Consider the following 17491-nt stretch of genomic DNA (forward strand, 5'->3'; position numbering starts at 1 on the left):
CATCCAGGAAGCTGAGCTCGTCGGGAGCATTCCCCAGCTGCTGGAAAGGCGCACCATGCAATTCGGAAACAGATCCAGAGGGTCCTGCAACCTGAGGGCTGCCCAGGGGATGGCCCCTGACCCTCCCCGCCGGCTGGCCCTGAGGCAGGACATGGACAACAGCTGGGGCTGCCCCAGGTCACAGCAGAGTGCAAGGCTGGGTGGCGCAGGTTCCAAAGACCCAGCCTGGGGGCCTGAGGGGCTAGAGCCCAGCCCCGCCCCTGACCTGCAGCCTCCCAGCCTGGCGGTGCTCCTGGCTCTGCTAACAGGGGCCTCCCGGGACAGGCTCAGAGCTGCCTCCTGAAGCAGGCACTGGGGTCCAGCCTGCGGTGGGGAGGGGGCCCCAGCACTGCCCCCCAAGGCCAGGCTGAGCCTGCACAAGAAGACCTGAAGTCGGGGCTGGTCGGACAAAGTGGCGGCTACAGCATGGAGGAGCTCTGCGCCCTCCCAGCCAGAGCACGAGGTGCGGGCCCCCCTCCACCGCCTGCCAGGGGAGGTGACCCCTGCCTGCCTGCCTGCCCCGCCCCCGGCCCTGGCTGTGGTCTCACCTTACCCGCCGGGCGTGCTCCGCGAAACGGCTTTCCCCGGCCCAGCCGGAGGCCATGGACCCCGAGGCCACCCGTGCAGCTGTCTGCCCGGGGATGGGAGAGTGAGCCAGACCCCAAGCACCCAGCGCGCACCCAGCTCACCCACGGGGCCGCCTGGAGCAGGACGGGGCGGGGCGGGATCAGCCCCAGGCAACGGCGAGTCCGCATTTCCGCGCGCGGCCGGCAGAGGGCGAGCGCCCACCGCCCACGACAGCGCCGCCAACTCGGGGCCGGGGAGGGGGCCGGGAGGGGGGCCGGGGGGAGGGGGGGAGACTGGGAGGGTCTGTAGGGGGCGGCAGGGGCTGGGGCAGGGCGTCTGGGGGGCGGTGAGTGCTGTGGGGGGGGTCTGTGGAGGGAGGTGGGGGGCTGTGGGAGGGGAGGGATGCTGAGGGAAGGCAGGGCGCCGGAGGCGGCTGGAGCATGGGGACCGTGGGGGGTTTGGATACCACAGGGAGGCAGGGCATGAGGGCGCGAGGGTGGGCGGTGGGGGGCTATGGGGGACAAAGGACCACGGGGGCCACGGGGTCAAGGAAGGCGCAGGGGATGCGTGGGTCTGCGAGGGGCGCAGGGCGGGGGTGTGGCCGGGGCGCGGGGTTGCCAGGCCTGGGGGTGCCGAGGGCCAGGAGCCAGCTTCTGGCAGGAGGACCTGGGCGGTGCCGTGACTGCGTCCTGTGCGACAGTGTCTGGGCCTGCGGCTTCACCTGGAGCTCATGCGGCACCAGGTGCAGCATCGCCTGCTCCAGGTGGGCGCCCTAAACTCCCAGACCCCTGAGGCCGGCCGCCACTCTGCCCCCTCACGACCTGGCCTGGGCCCCCAGCACCTCCCGTCCCCTGGCTGCCCATCCCGAGGGACTCCAGAAGCAGGGGCCCCACCTCTCTGGGCTCCCCTTCCAAGGACGTGAAACCAGGTGACATTGGGCATGGCTGGCGGGTGTTCCACCCTCGACTGAGCAGCCGGGCATGGGGTGTGAGGGAGGATGGGGCAGGAGGAGGTTTAGGGAGCATGGACCACCCACCGTGGTTGTCCCCAGCCATCCTGGCCCTGCCACAGGGCTCTGACTCAGGTCTCAGCGTGGCCTCGGCTGCCTGAGTTCCCTGAGTCCTTGGGCCAGAGCTTGGGGGGCAACAGGCTGTGCTGACTCTCCGGACCCCTCTGGATGCCCCGGGAAGGCTGGGTGGCCATGAACGACGCTCCTTTATCCGCACCTCCCCCGGGCCCTGGACAGAGCCGCCCTCGACACAGCCCCAGGGGCCGGGTGCCTCTGGCTGGGGTTCCGGTGACCGAGCTGGTGAAGGAGAACAGCGCTGGACTAGCCCGGCCCACACGCCGGGGCATGGGGACGCCGGCACCCTGCTTGCCCCAGGTGTAGGCCCACGGGCACTGTGCTGCCTGCAGACGCTGCGGAAAATCACAGACCAGGGGCTCTTTTTGGTGGACTTCCCTTAGGGATCCTTCATGGGGTCTTACCAGGACCTCCTGCTGCCCCCGTCCCAGCCTGTGAGCCTTGGGTCCTGTCCCTCCCAGACTGGAAGGTGCCTGCTGCTCCCCTCTGCAGCCCCACTCATGCCCCGCACCCTCAGGCTGGAGGGACTGCACGTGTCCCTGGTGGCGCTGAGGGAGAAGCTTCTAGAAGTGGAGCAGTCGCTGGGCAACCTGGAGTACTTGCAGGAGCCTGGAGAAAGACATCACCGTCAAGACCAACAGCCTCTATGTCGACTGCCAGGCGTGCACAGCCACTGCGCTGCTACCCCATTGTCCTGCGGCTGCCTGGCGGCGAGTGTCTGGCACCGTGCAGGCGCCGTCCTGCGTTTTCTGTCCCGTCTCCCAGATAAAGAGCACGTTAGCTTTCCGCACGGGGCGTATGAGCCAGGGTGGGGCTTCCCCTCGCTGTCCGTCTGGGCTGGAGTCTCGGTCCCCTGTGTGGCAGCTCTACCCACAGACTCATCCCAACTGTGGGAGACGGGGTTGGTGTCAGAGCCCAGGGGCAGGAGCCCCCGGGCCTCAGAGGGCAGGACAAGACCAGGTGAGGGCTGGGGCTCCACAGCACAGCCCAGCCATGGCCACGGACAGCGTGTCCAGCCCAGAGCCCGGCCATCCGGCTCCCCTCCCTGCTCGCCTCCCCACTCCCCTACCAGTGCTGGCTCCTCTGTCCTTTCGCCAGAGTCTTGGGGCCTTGGGACACCCTTTGGGACCACCGCATCTCCCCACGTCCTCCCCCTGCACCTCCAAGCCCCCAGCCTCAACTCCACACCCTGTGAGACGGGGCACTCGCTCTGCCCGGAGCTCCGCCCACTGCTGGTGCACCTGCTGGGATGATCCTCCAGGTGGGTCCCGCCCAGACCGCCCCCTTCCGAAGCCCCACTGTCCCCAGCATCCATGCCCAGGACTCCCAGACTTAGCCGGGCAGATCTGCAGGGGGTCCCTCCCGCACCCACCAGGATGGGGCCCACCCAGAGAGCATGTAGGTGGGGGTGCTGTCTCCAAGACCCAGGCCCATAGGGCTCCTATGCCAGCCTGGAGGGGACGGGGAGGTAATAGGTACAAACCCCTCTGCCCCAACCACCCACCGGGACACCCCCCTGGGCAGCTCTTTGAGCTGGGTGGGATCAGCAGGTGGAAGTTGCTGCGGGGGGCACTGGGAGGAGAGGGGGGCGCCTTTCACGTGGGCTACCAGACCTCTCTCCCCCACCTGCTGACACCCCCTGCAGAAGCCACTGCTGGAGAGGAAAAACGCCACCCCAAGTCTCCTGCCATTTGCTGTGGGGAGGGGACAGTGCTGACTGCCAACATGGTCACCTGGCGGGTGGAGCCTGCACGGGGAGAAATCTGGGCGAGGCTGTGTGTGAGCAGGTGGGGCAGGGAGGGCTTCCTGGAGGAGGGGGCCTGACTTCCACAGCACAGGCCAAGGCACAAGGGCTGGGACCAGGGACGGAGGTGTCCAGGCTGGGCCTCTCGCCTCATCTGGAGCTCAGTGAGGCCAAGCCCTTCAGGTGTCTGGGCTCTCTCACCCTGGTGCCTGCCCGGGCAACTCCTCTCCCTCAGCCTTGGGCCCTGTGGGAGGAAGAGGTGTGGTGGGGGCGTGCGAGGGCACCCCCAGTAGGTGGAATGGACTCAGGCGGTCCCTCCCTGCTGTCTGGTGGTGGGGGGAGCTGCATGTAGACAGCAGCCAGGCCCCAGCCCGTGCTGGTGACCCCGGAGAGAGGGTACTTATCCCCGTTTTGCAGACAGGACGCCGAGGCCCAGGAAAGCCCAGGCCCTGCCATGTGATTCAGCTCCAAGCCTTGGCATGGATGGGTCCTCCTGCCCTTTCTCCTGCAGCCCCGGGACCACCCAGGGAGCAGGGCAGCTGCTGTGATATGGGAGAGGCCGTGCTGCGATAGACTCATTGCTGACCGGGCCGGGCCCCCCACCAGCTCGGAGCCCCACTGCCGGGCAGCAACGATTCCTCTGCCCACCTGGCCCCTCCCAGAGGGGCACACCCTGACCCTGAAAGGTGGGCCCAAAAGCTTCCAGAACCTTCTCTCCAGCACAGCCTCTTCCAGAGAAAACGTCACCTCCCATCACCACGGAAGCCATGTCGTTCGTTAGGAGCCGTCAGTCACCACGGCGACAACCGGCACCCGACTCTCATTCTTTGGGGCCATTAAAATTCACCCTGGGTGCTGTTGCCACCGGGTCTGGGCAGCCAGGAGCAGAGAAGAGGACCCAGCGCGGAGCCTCACCCGGGGGCTGCAGGCAGCTCGTGTCCTGTGCACGCAGCCCCTCAAAGCCGCTCAAGGGCCCCAGGTGGTCTGGGGCAGTGACCTGCCGGGGGAACGAGGAACCGCCTCTCTGCAGTCCCCCTGGCATGGGGGGCCTGGAGCCAGGCAGAAGCTGGTGAGCTCAAAGGCCCCTGAGCCAGGGGAGGACCCTGGGTGGGGGCTTCACTCCCTGCCACCTGGGACACCACGGCCAGGGTGGGGTAGCGTGTGGGTGGGTGGCGGCTGCAGGAGGGATTGCCCGGCACCGCCCCATCCCGCATCCAGGGCTCTGGGTGGAACTCAGACCCTGTGCCAGCCTCCGTGGGTGTGGGTGGGGGTGAGGGTGAGGTCCCCGTGCCGTGCCCGCTCCAGCCCCACAGGGGGCTGCTGGCTGCTGTCGCCTCCCACGGCGGCTCATCACATGTACTCTCGGCCAGTGGCCATTAAGAGGCTTGGGAGATAATGGTGCCTCCGCGCCGGCCCCACACTCAGGCCTCATTATTGCCCAGGCCCAGGCAGCGCTCTGGCCTGTCCCCTCCGGGAGGGGGTGGCTGATGGGGAGCCGAGGGTTGGGGCACGGGGGAGGGGGCCTGGAAGGAGTCTCCGAGGCCGGCTGGTGGCACCAGGCTGGGAACACGGAGCCAGGCGCTGTTCTGAGCAAGAGGCAGGTTCCAACGTCACGCCTCACGTGCACTTTACAGCTGGAGAAACTGAGCCCGGGGTCCCTGCGCCCACTGTGCTCCCATGCCAGGGCCAGGCTGATGACTGCAGCGATGGGGGCGACTCCCCGGCTAGAGAGGGGCCAACACCTCCGCCCCCGATTTCCTGACCTCCCCACTCCCCCACATGCAGGCAGACCACTGGACTAGGGCACGCGGGGGCCGCCCGCCTTCTGCTGAAAAAGGAGGCCCAGACTTTCGCGGTCTAGCAGTAAAATCCTGAACCCCAGGGACGGAGCCTTCCCCATTTTCTGGGTACCCCAAACGCCTTCCTTCAGAAAGGTCATCCACTCCTCTCGGGGGCTGAGTGAGCCCAGGTATCCAGGAGCCCCCAGTCTGCCCAGCAGGGAGCTGAAGGCTGGGAGAGAGAGGTGGAGCTGGGGGTCTTGCTGAGGCCTCCTCCCCCAGTGCCTGGCACCTCCACCCGCACTTCACCGGCACAAGCGCCCCGCAGCACGGAGAGGGGGCAGCCCTCCTGCGCCCCGCCAGAGACACTGCTGGGTGTCTGTGGGGGGCGGGCCCCAGGGCACCCAGCAGCAGCCGCTCCCCCGTCGCCACGGCAATGCCGCGGTCGTGCCTGGCCAGGGCTATTTCTGTCCAGGAGACATGCTGTCCTGCCCCACTGAGTCACCCTCCGTGCTCCCTGCCCGCCCCACTCAGGCCCGGCCTGCAGCTTCTGTGCCACAGTAGTTCAGGTATCGGCCCTGCCAGCCGCCTGCCCAGATGGACTCTCCCCAGGACGGGTCATCCTGGGCCACCCGAACCCGAGGGACCCAAAGGCACCCTTCCTGGGCCGTTCACCCACCCCTCAGCCTCCCTCCACCCTATCCTGTGCGTGGGGAGGCTCTGGGACCTGCCCTCAAGAGGGACTGTCAGGAAGACCCCCCTCTTTTTTGGGGGCAGTTCTGCTGGCGTCGGGGGGCACTGAGGGGCACAGGGAGGGGACTCGGGTTCCCTGTGTCTGGGCCCCAGGGATGCTCTGGACACTTCTGAGCTCTATGGGTGCCCATTTCACGGGCATGGGAGGCTGAGGCTGAGACCCAGGGCACAGCAGAGTGTGGGCATCTTCCCATCTTTCTCCACAAGCCCCAGGAGCCCCCGCTTGTCCCACTGGGACTCATCTGCAGAGCTGTGTTCTCGTCGCCCAGGGCACAGCCACGCTGAGCTGGCTCGGTCGGCTGCAGGTGCCATAGTCACAGGCTCTCAGGTCTTCACACCCCATCTGTGCCGCCACAGCCAACAGGGTGAAGACGGCTGTCCCCAGAGGGGGGCCGCTGGGCCTACTGGGTGCCGCTGCCAAGGGTGAGTTGTCCAGGGCCAGCTGGAGCGGGGAGGCTGGAACCGGCTACCGCCGGCGTGGTCCCCACTGCAGCCCTCCCCAGCCCGTTGGCCGCAGCCTGGCACACGAAGCCCCCACAGGGGGGACCCCTTGGTCTCCCCCTCACCTCCTGTCCTCCTCGGTCTGTAGCATGGGGGGTGCTGAGGGCCAGGCCAAGCTGAGGGGCTGCGGGGAGAGCGGGACCCCAGGCCGCACAGGAATCTGCCGAGGGGACTGAGGCAGCCCGGGGCCCCTCCCCGCCCGCAGCCTGCTTTTGGGCAAGGCCGCCACAATTCTCCTGCCACGTCCAGCGTCTCCTGCAACAGGGGCCGGCTTGTGGAGGAAAGACCCGTGGCATGTCTGTGTCCAGAAGCCCAGGGTCAGAGCGGGATGAGGCCTGGGTGCTGTGTGGGCTTGGCCTGGGGCCCACGGAGAATGGGGCCCCCACCCGCTGAGGCCTGGGAGGCCTAGAAGTCATTCCCGCAAGCTGTACGGTCCAGTCCTTATCTGCCGAGAGGCAGGGCTGGTGCGGGGCCTCCCCAGGGGTGTCGTGAGGGAATGAAGAGACCTCATGGACCCTGGGCAGACTGCACTCCTGGGCTCCATCCAGCCTGGCTTCCCCGCCAGCAGCATGGGGGCTGTGCATCAACGCAGTGGCTTCGTGGCCAAGGGGGCCCCATGCAGCGTGGAGGCCCTGCTCTGGGCCCCGAATACTGGCCTTGGCCTACAGCCCCCTCGCCGGGCCCGCCCAGCCACAGCTTCCATCTCCCTGCTTCTCCTCAGGGCGCCGCACCGCGGGCGGGCAGCAGGCTTAGTTTCCCGATGGAGGAGAGCTGCGTGCCCACGGCACCATCCCCCAACCCAGCCTGCCAAGATGCCGGGCCCCAGCCCCACTCATGGGCATGGGGCTGGCAGGAGGACCCTGGGGCCGCGAGGCAGGCTTCACAGTGGACGCGGGGGCCCTGCCAACATCCTGTCCAGAGCTCGGCGGAGCTGGCCTCTCAGCCTGTTGGTCTTGGACAGCCCAGAGGAAGCCACCGGTGCCCCGGCGGGCATGAAAGGGCTCTTTGACGGCTGGGTTGCCGGGACAGTAGCACAGACGGCCGGCCAGGTGAGACGGTAACAGGGAGCGTGGGGCCTGGGGGTGGTTGTGGGGGTCTTCACAGCCGCCCTGGGCAGGCCGGGCTCCCCCCGAACCCCGGCAGAGCATGATCCAGCCCGATTGTCTGACAGGCAGGGCCAGGGGCTGGGATGGCAGGGAACTCCATGGGGGCTCCTGCAGGCCTCCGTACACACACACACCCACTCCTGCCAGGCTCCCTCCACCGGAGGAGTCCGGGGGTGGGTCTCGTGGTGTCCAGTGGGGCCAGGGGGTGAGTCAGGGTCTGCTGAGCTCATGGGGAGGCAGGCAGAGGGGGTCTAGTGCCAGAGACTTTCCACCCACCTGGAATGACCCACTGCAAGAGGAAGGACCTTGTCCTGTGCTGCAATCCCCGAGGGCTTCCTGAAGGAGGCAGCCTAGATCTTTGTCCAGCAGAGCCCATCTTCAGGGAAGATTGAGGATCCCGACCCCGTGCACCTACCCTAGCAGAAGATACTCCTGGCCAAGCCTCCAGATGTGGCTGTGAGGGGAGTGGGGTAGGCAAGGCCCACCTGGCAGGGGGGCCAGGCTTGTTGGGGCAGCTGCTGGTAGAGTCGGGAGGGGGCCTACCTTGCTCAGGGGGACCCAGGTTGGCTCTGGCTCCCCTTCAGCACCAAGGTGGGACCATCCTTCCCTAGTCTGGGAGAGGCAGAGGAGTGGCCTCCCAAGGCCCCTGCAGGCCCTGCCCTGGGGGCTCCGGACCAGAGGCTCTCTGGGCCCGGCTGAGACTGTGCCTCCGTGCACTGTGCAGGGCCCCCCGCACCAGGCCAGCCGCCACGCCCCAGGGCTCTGCCCAGCCACACCGGGTGGGGCCTTGGGCGGCCACCCGCTCCTGAGTTTGGAGGGCTATCTCAGAGACCTCTGTGTCCCATAACGGCTTCCCCTCCATCTGCTGGGTGTGGGAGCCCCAGCTTTGGGGACCAGGACTCCCCGACTCCAGGTGTGCAGGGTGCCTGGTGTGGCCCAGAGTGTACTCGGCCTTGGCCTCACCCACTGGGCCAGGAGCGTCCGTGCCCAGGCAGACGCTCCCACTTCCACCGGCTGTATTCCCAACGGGGGCAGGGCCAGGCTGCCGTAGGGTCTGGGGGCTCCAGCTGGGGCACCTCCTTCTCAGTCCCTCCCCTCTTTCCTCTCCCCTAGCCCTGGCCAAGATGGCAGCCCCCGCCCTGCTGCTCCTGGCACTGCTGCTGCCCGTGGGGGCCTGGCCCGGGCTGCCCAGGAGGCCCTGTGTGCACTGCTGCCGCCCGGCCTGGCCCCCTGGACCCTATGCCCGGGTGAGTGACGGGGACCCGTGGAGGGGGGACCTGTGGAGGGGGCTGCCTCGAGTACGGCCCACCATAGACATCGAAATCCTCAAAGGTGAGGCCCGTGGGTGCTGCCTGCATGCTCCCCCACCAGGACTCAACAGCCCACAGGGAGTGGGGGGGCCCCTGGGGCTCTGGAGGAGGGGCGGGAGGGGCACGCTGAGCACCAGTGTCCGCTCTGGCAGCGCTCCCTGCCCAGGGACCCCCGGGCTCCCCCCTCAAGCAGGAAGAAGCCTGGCTTGGGGAGGGACCCACGAACCAAAGCGGGGCGCTGAGGACCCTGGGGAAGGGGGCCAGGATTTCCTGAGATCCCCAAACTAGCAGCCCCTTGGGAAGGGAGACTGGGCGGCCTGCTTGCTCTGAGACCCCTTGACAAGGCTGTGCTGTCCCGAAGGCTGTACTAAGGTTAGGCTTGCGTAGGATCTTCCCAGCCTTCTCGTTCTTTAACACCCAACGCAGACCGTAGCTGGCCCCAACCACCCATGTCGTCCCCCTCTCGGTGAGGACCACACCTTTGGAGAACAGCTTCTCCCCATCTTACAGACGTGGATGCGGAGGCTGGGAGAGGGGACGTCACTTGCAAACACTGTGTCCTTACAGTGACCCTTGAGCGCCAGCCCCTGCCCTGGGTGCTGGAATGGGGGAGGCCTGCCCAGCCCGGCCCCGACCTGCGGTTTCCGCTTGTCCCCTGCAGGTGAGAAGGGCGAGGCCGGCGTCCGAGGTCGTACCGGCAGGAGCGGGAAGGAGGGGCCGCCGGGAGCCCGGGGCCTGCAGGGCCGCAAAGGCCAGAAGGGGCAGGTAGGGCCGCCGGGCGCCCCGTGCCAACGTGCCTACGCGGCCTTCTCCGTGGGCCGCCGCGAGGGCCTGCACAGCTCCGACCGCTTCCAGGCGGTGCCGTTCGACACGGAGCTGGTGAACCTGGACGGCGCCTTCGACCTGGCCGCGGGCCGCTTCCTCTGCACGGTGCCCGGCGTCTACTTCCTCAGCCTCAACGTGCACACCTGGAACTACAAGGAGACCTTCCTGCACATCATGCTGAACCGGCGGCCGGCGGCCGTGCTCTACGTGCAGCCCAGCGAGCGCAGCGTCATGCAGGCCCAGAGCCTGATGCTGCCGCTGGCCGCGGACGACGCCGTCTGGGTGCGCATGTTCCAGCGCGACCAGGACAACGCCATCTACGGCGAGCACGGAGACCTCTACATCACCTTCAGCGGCCACCTGGTCAAGCCGGCCGCCGAGCTGTAGCCGGGTGAGGGGCCCCGGGGCTGAGCACCGCACGCGTGTGAGTGTGTGTGTGTGTGTGGGGGGGGTGGGTGGGCAGCAGAGCTTCAGCGCCAACTGTGTGCAGGGGTTGGTTGAGCGCTGACTGTGTGCAGTGATTGGTTGAGCGCCGACTGTGTGCAGGGATTGATTGAGCGCCGACTGTGTGCAGTGATTGGTTGAGCACTGTGTGCAGGGATTGAGCGCCGACTGTGTGCAGGGAATGATTGAGCGCCGACTGTGTGCAGGGAATGATTGAGCGCCGTCTATGTGCAGTGATTGAGTGCCGACTGTGTGCAGGGATTGATTGTGCGCCGACTGTGTGCAGGGATTGATTGAGCACCGACTGTCTGCAGGGATTGATTGGGCGCCGACTGTGTGCAGGGATTGGTTGAGCGCCGACTGTGTACAGGGATTGGTTGAGCGCCGACTGTGTGCAGTGATTGGTTGAGTGCCGACTGTGTGCAGGGATTGGTTGAGCGCCGACTGTGTGCAGCGATTGGTTGAGTGCCAACTGTGTGCTGTGATTGGTGAGTGCCGACTGTGTGCAGTCATTGGTTGAGCGCTGTGTGCAGGGATTGAGAGCCGACTGTGTGCAGTGATTGAGCGCCGACTGTGTGCAGGGAATGATTGAGCGCCGAATGTGTGCAGTGATTGAGTGCCGACTGTGTGCAGGGATTGAGCGCCGACTGTGTGCAGTGATTGGTTGAGCGCTGTGTGCAGGGATTGATTGGGCGCCGACTGTGTGCAGTGATTGGTTGAGCGCCGACTGTGTGGAGGGATTGGTTGAGCGCCGACTGTGTGGAGGGATTGGTTGAGCGCCGACTGTGTGCAGGGACTGGGCCATGTGGAGTGCTGGGTGTGGTGGGAGCAAGTCTGACCCGCACCTGCCCTCACAGGGGCTGGCGCACAGGAAAGGACCACATGAAGCCACATGGACGGAGGCCTGTGGTGCTGGGTGTGCGGTGGGTGGGGCCGGGTGGTGGAGCGAGCTGGGTGCCTCCTCGTGGGGTGGTCGGAGCCCGGTTGCTCACGCAGGTACTTGCCCTCACGGCTGAGGGGCCATTCTGCTTATAAAAGCTGTGCCAGGCACCCTTGCTGAGAAGACATTCATTCGACATTGCGTATTTGCCACGCACCTGCCCGGTGTGGCTGGACCCGGGGGAGGCCAAAAGGGTCGAAGGAGGACGGTAACTTCCAGGCGGTGTTAGGGGCACCCAGCACTCACAGTGGCCGGGAGGGTGTCGCTGGCCTGGTGGAGGCTTGTCCTTGGCAGGAAACACGTGGCCGAGCGCAGGGGGGCCAGTTTTGGGGGCTCACGGGTCCCCAATCTGAATGAGTGGGGGCTGGAGGAAGATTGGACCCTGAGAGGCACCAGAGCCGGGGGGAGCCTCAGACCCCCACGGAGTCACCTCATGCTTAGACAGGGATGAAAGTCGGGTCCACATGGCCTGGCTGCAGTTGTGGGGGCAGAGAGGGCCCCATTTGGGAGTGGGGGTGGGTCGGTCCCTCCAGGCAAGAGGCTAGCCCAGCTCTAGTCACTGGAAGCCTCTGTTACCCTCACCGGCTGGAGCAGCTGCAGCCCCTCCCGGAAGCTCTCCCAGCCACGTGCTCACTTGTCTCTGGAACCACCTCGACCCGGCCTGGGCCTCCCTCCCCCTCTTCCCAGCCCCTGCGGCCCGGCCTCCCACCCACCGCCTCCTCCTCCTTGGTGTGCTATCTGTGGCAGCGTGGCCACTGGGCCCAGGCAGGAGCAGCGTCAGGAGTCACCAGGGCTCAGCCACGCTGCCTGGAACCCTCACAAGGCCCTCCATAAAGCATCCCCGGGTGGGGGCAGGAGAGCCCCCACAGGTGCACCCAACATGGGCTCATGGGGGCCCGTGGGTGCTGAACAGATGCAGGGATGCGGGGTCCCAGGTGCCCCCACGGCCCCTTGATCCTTGTCCATCCTGGGATGTCCCGGCCCATGGAGTGCCCGGCTCGCCCATCCCCCTCTTCAGGGCTTGCCCTGCCTCCACTCCCTCCCCACAGGGGCCCCCACCAGTACTGACCAATCTCTGAGCAGCTGGGCCCACAGCCTGCCCCAGGAGGGTCTGTTGGGGACAGCCCCCAACATCAGGGTGCACCCTGCAGGGTGGGGCCAGCCGAGGAGGGAGGTAGGAGGGCAGGGGCTGTGGCCCCCAGGGCAGGGGGACTTTGTCTGTCCATCTGGCAGCACACACTGGCTGGGAGGAAGCAGCTGGGAACAGTGACCCTCCCTGTTGCTGCGGGGCCCCAGCCCGAGGGGCTGCTCAGTCATCCCCACCACCGACCCCTGGGCCAGGCCTGGGGGCAACCGGCAGTGGGGGTCGGGCACAGGAACCGGGGGAGGAGAGGGCAGGGTGGCAGGAGATGGGGGTCGGGGCCATCTCCCAACACAGCCACCGTTTTCGTATGAAGACTCCGGACCTCCCAGCCCCACCCTCAGGAAGTGCCGTCCCCTCCTTACAGACAGACATCTGCCTGTGGGGACCATGGGAGCCCCGGCTGGCTCCCCCCGCCTCCACCTCGCCTCACTCCTGTCCTGGGACAGAGGGTGCCCTGCCCTTGAGAGGTGGTGCTCCGAGGCCCGGCTAGAGTCTGCAGAACCCGTGCGTGTGCTGGGAGAAACTCCCCAAGCAGGCGGGGGAACAAGCGTGGCCCCCAACACCGCAGGACAGGGGGAGGGGCAGCTACGGGGGACGGCCATTTGCTGTGCACACATAGCCCCTCTGCAGGGAGAGGGGCTCTGTCCCGGCCGCGCTACCCCCACCCACTGCCCAAGCCGGCTGCCTCCCAAGTCCCCTGGCATCCACCTCTTTCCCTGAGACTGTCCCTGGGGCCAGGCTGCCCCGCAGCACCCCCAAGTGGCCCGGTACTGAAGTCCCACCTTGTGTATCTGTTGGGGGCGGTAGCAGGGCTTCTGGGAGTGACAACCAAGGACAGGAAGGGCTGGGGCTGGTGGCCGGGGCTGGTGAACCCTGGCCTTGCTAGAGACAGGAGGGGCACTGGCGCTGGGGCTGGACCGGGAACCTTCCCTCTCCTTCGCCCCACACTGAGGTGGGCGGGGCCTCAGGCTGCACTTTGGCCCGAGGCCTGAGTCTCCTCCTGGCTGGGATAGCGGGACACACCCAGGGCGCCCGGCAACCGCTAGGGGTCCGAGCCATCTCCGGGCACTCATGGGGCCTTGGCACAGAGGCTTCCGCCTTAGAGATAAAGGCGCCCGAACAGGAAGGGGCAGGCCAAGGGGAGATTGGCAGACCCCAGGCCTCCCACCCCGACCAGGACACCCCCAGCCCTACCCCGCGTGCTGAGGGCCGGTGGCACTAAGAGGTGGCAGGAGAGAAGCCCGCAGCCTGGTCCTGGCTGCAGCAGCAGGGCGCCGGGTCAGCACTCCGGGGAGCCTTATGCTCTCTCAGCCTGTTCCCAAGTGAGGACACCCAGTGCCACGCAGGCAGAGCCAGGCTGCAGCCACGTCCCGCCCACCCCACACAGAGCCCGTGTCCCTGCCAGCTCTGCCTGTGGCCTCAGCTTCCTGTGCAGCAGGGGGTGCGCAAAGGCCTCTGTCGGGGACCCCAGAGCAGCTGTGAGGGGCCCTGGGCTTGCAGGTCTGAAGTGGGCACTGCCCAGAGCCGAGCCCTGGGTGTCTGGGCCCCGGAGGACAGCTGCACAGCTCCAGGGGTTCCTGCTTGGGGGGATCCCCAGGAGGAGCCTGTTGGGGTCAAGTGTGGCAGGTGCTTGAAGAACGAGAGGCGGGGGTATGGGCTGCTGGGGACGGGGGTCCCGGCTGGCCATGCAGAGGTTCTTGGCCCTGGTGAGAGAGCAGGCCTGGATGGGAGATGGGAGCCAGGGGTCCAGACCACCCCAGGGCCGGGGAGGACATCTACTCTCGCAGGCTGCCTGTTCTGCACTGGGGAAGCCCTCCAGAATCCCAGACAACCGTTCCCTTCCCTGGCCCTGTCCCGGCTGTCCTGGGGTCTCCAGCCTCTGTCCAGAGACACTGTGCTGCCAGGGTGGCAGGTGGTCCTGAGGAAGAGAGTCCCGGGAAGACGCCAGCCTCTGCACCAGGGAGCCCAAAAAGTGCCCGTCACCAGGCCCAGCCAAGGACCCGAACGTGACCACAGCAGGCCCGAGGGCAGGCGCTCATTCTGAGGGACAGGCTGGACCTCTCAGCACAGACATCGCCATGGCCTGTGGGCAGTTGCAGCCGCTGATATTAAGAAGCCTGCAGCAGGGGTCAGGCAGGCAGGGGTGCAAGGTCTCCTGGAAGCTGGCAGGGGGTGTCTGATGAGTGCCAGTGGCGACTCGGGTTCTCAGAGAACCGGGGTGGGGAGATGCCCGCGAGAGCCTCAGACAGCAGGACCTGTATCTTGCCAACCTTCCAGGTTTATTTGTTTAAAAAACAAGGACTGAGAACTGAAAGTGAGACAAGATAAGGTCACGATTCTCTGCCAAGTGATAAACGCCTGGGGGACGCTGCCAGCGCCAGGTGGGAGCAGAAAGAGGGATGCTTAGTAGAGGCAAGAGACACGGAAAGCAGCGACAGCCTCGTGCTGCCCTGGCCACTTAGGAGACGAGGGGGAGCCACCCCATCAGAGCTGCGCCGCGCACCCCGTGGTCGGCCCACGCTGGCTTTAATCATGAGTCAACCGCACAGGAAGGGACTGGGGAACACGGCTTCCCGCAGGGACATCCCTGTGACATTCCAGGCGATCATCGGGCTGGGGAGGCAGCTTATCCCATGTGACTTTATCCGTTTAGTGGAATTCCAGTAAAAATCCAATTTTAAATGTTTAGGTGAAATTCATATTACGTAGAATTGAGTATTTGAGAGTGAACAGTTGCATGGCACTGCACACTCAGCCGTCACCTCTGTCTAGTTCCCAAACAGTTCCGTCCCCCTGAAAGAAACGTACAATCCTCAGCAGTCGCTCCCCGCTTCCCCGTCCACCCCCCGGCAGCCAGTGTTCCTCTCTGTGTCTGTGAACGGCCTGTTCTGGGCATTTCATGGAAATGGAGTCACACGAGTAATATTCTGTCCTGTGGATGGACCACATTTGTTTATCCATTGTTTGTTGATGGACACCTGTGTCGTTTCTACCTTTTGGCTATTGAGGATTATAGATAATGCTCCTATGAACATTTCTGTAAAAATTCCATTTTTTTTTGGACAAGGTCTTGTTCTGTCACCCAGGCTGATGTGCGGTGACACTGTCACTCACTGCAGCTTTGAACTCCCGGGCTCAAGCCATCCTCCCACCCCAGCCTCTCCAGTTGCTGGGGCTGCAGGCACGTGCCACCACACTTAACTAATTAAAAAATTTTTTTCTGCAGAGATGGGATTTCACCATGTTGCCCAAGCTGGTCTCGAACTCCCAGGCTCAGCTGATCCTCCAGCCTCGTCCTCCCAAAGTGCTGGGATTGTAGGCATGAGCCACCATGCTGGCCCAAATTTCATTTTTTTTAATTTTGTAAAAGCAGTGTTGAAGAGAGCCTGGAAGAATGGATAGGATTCTAACAATTTCAGCTCAGCTCAGCGTCGGGTGGAGACTTTCCCTCTTAGATATCATAACACAGTGTCCACCAAGCAGAGACAGGACTGCCAGAGCTCCTCGCCCCTAAAGAACTAGAGGGCACCCCATATACCAGGAAATATACCAGGAAGGCAGAGGCAGCCACAAGGAGGGGTATTTTTCATTTGAAATTCGTGTCGCCTGTAATCCCAGCATTTTGGGAGGCCGAGGTGGACAGATCACCTGAGGTTGGGAGTTTAAGACCAGCCTGACCAACATGGAGAAACCCCATCTCTAGTAAAATTACAAAATTAGCCAGGCATGGTGGCACATGCCTGTAATCCCAGCTGCTCGGGAGGCTGAGGCAGGAGAATTGCTTGAACCCGCAAGGCAGATGTTGTGGTGAGCTGAGATCGCACCATTGCACTCCACCCTGGGCAACAGAGCGAGATCCTGCCACACACACACACACACACACACACACACACACACACCACCAACAAAACCCATGTGGGATTGTGAGATGTACACCCATGTTCACAGTAGCGTTACTCACTGTAGCCATAAGGTAGGTGCTGTGGTCGGAATGTGCCCCCAGAATTCCTATGCTGAAGCCGATGGTCACTGTGACTGCTCTAAGAGGTGGGGTATTCTCTGACAGCAGCAGGAGTGGACTCAGACTGTGGACACAGCTCAGGTGTCCGTTGATGACGAATGGAGAAACCAAATGTGGTCCATCCATGCAAGGGGTCAGTGGTCAACCTCAAACAGCAAGGAAATTCTGGCACGTGCTCTGTGGATGAGCCTCAAAGGCAGTGCGCTGAGTGAAATAAATCAGTCACAAAAGGACAAATGCTGTCTGATTTGACTTGCACGAGGCACCTGGAGGACTCAAATTCATAGAGACAGAAAGTAGAAGGGTGGGTGCTGGGGCTGGGGGTGGGAACAGGGAGTCGTTTAATGGGGACAGTTTCAGTTTGTGATTTTGAGAAGAGTTCTGGAGATAAATGGGGGTGATGGTTGCACCGCAGTGTAAATGTCCTTAATGCCACAGGACCATCCACAAAAATGGTTATGGTGGTAAAATTCTGTTACACGTATTTTACCAAAATGTTAAAAAATACTTGGGGACATTTGGCTGATCTGTGAATGGGGAAAAACCTCCCACCGATAAAAAGTGGAAGAATTTTCCAAGTAGATACGTGATAGGTTGGACTTCATGAAAGTGAAATGTTCTGCTTTGTGTCAATCCTGAAACTAAAACATGGGACCCTAGGAAGTGCTGTCCCAGGGACAGCAAAGGATGGCCTTCCTGCCCTGCAAGGGTCTTGCACAGATGGAGGAAAACTTGAGAGGAAATAGAGAATGTGGAAGATACAGGAAGGATGAAAAATCACTGTGGATTCACACCATCACGAGTGCCAGTGTCTAGATATTCTCATGTGGCTTACAGGCATCTCCAAGCTGCCTGGTCACTACCATCATCCGTGTCCCTCAGGAAACACATGGGCAGGGCCTGGCAGGAGACCACAGTAGGCAGACCCAGTGTACAGAGAGCTGGGCAAAGCCATAGCCAGGTGGACAGGAACAGCAGCCAGACCTCCCTCTCCTGTGACCCTCTCCCCACTGCACTGGCAGCCATGGAATCCTTGCCTCACTCTAGGGAACTGCCCCCACCATGGTTCCTGGAGGCAGAGTTAGGAGTGAGAGGACAGGTGTCTGAGGGCACAGGCATGGCCAACACTGCCTTCCTGAAGCTCCAAGCCCCCATGGAGGGAGGCACCCACGGGCAGGACCTGGGCACCAGAGTGGGGTGAGAGGTAGGAACTCTGACCAGGACAAAGGCAGCTC

The 17491-nt window shown here is 64.3% G+C and overlaps 1 protein-coding gene across 1 annotated transcript; it reads left to right on the forward strand.

Annotated features, from left to right (window-relative positions):
- The first annotated feature begins 7427 nt into the window (after positions 1–7427).
- Positions 7428–10138, forward strand: C1QTNF8 (C1q and TNF related 8). Its single transcript, XM_055242923.2, has 3 exons — positions 7428–7515; positions 8686–8904; positions 9544–10138. The coding sequence occupies exons 2-3, from the start codon at positions 8697–8699 to the stop codon at positions 10092–10094; spliced, it is 759 nt and encodes a 252-aa protein (XP_055098898.1). The 5' UTR covers positions 7428–7515; positions 8686–8696; the 3' UTR covers positions 10095–10138.
- Positions 10139–17491: the final 7353 nt, after the last annotated feature.

Source organism: Symphalangus syndactylus, chromosome 14 (assembly GCF_028878055.3).
Source record: "Symphalangus syndactylus isolate Jambi chromosome 14, NHGRI_mSymSyn1-v2.1_pri, whole genome shotgun sequence".
In the NCBI taxonomy this organism is placed as follows: Eukaryota; Metazoa; Chordata; class Mammalia; order Primates; family Hylobatidae; genus Symphalangus; species Symphalangus syndactylus.

Excerpts from the sequence above, each read along its gene's own strand:
- C1QTNF8 (XM_055242923.2), top strand. The coding sequence starts at position 8,697 with ATGGCAGCCCCCGCCCTGCTGCTCCTGGCACTGCTGCTGCCCGTGGGG. Across the intron at positions 8,905-9,543 it reads AGACATCGAAATCCTCAAAG|GTGAGAAGGGCGAGGCCGGC; the intron begins GTGAGGCCCGTG and ends TGTCCCCTGCAG.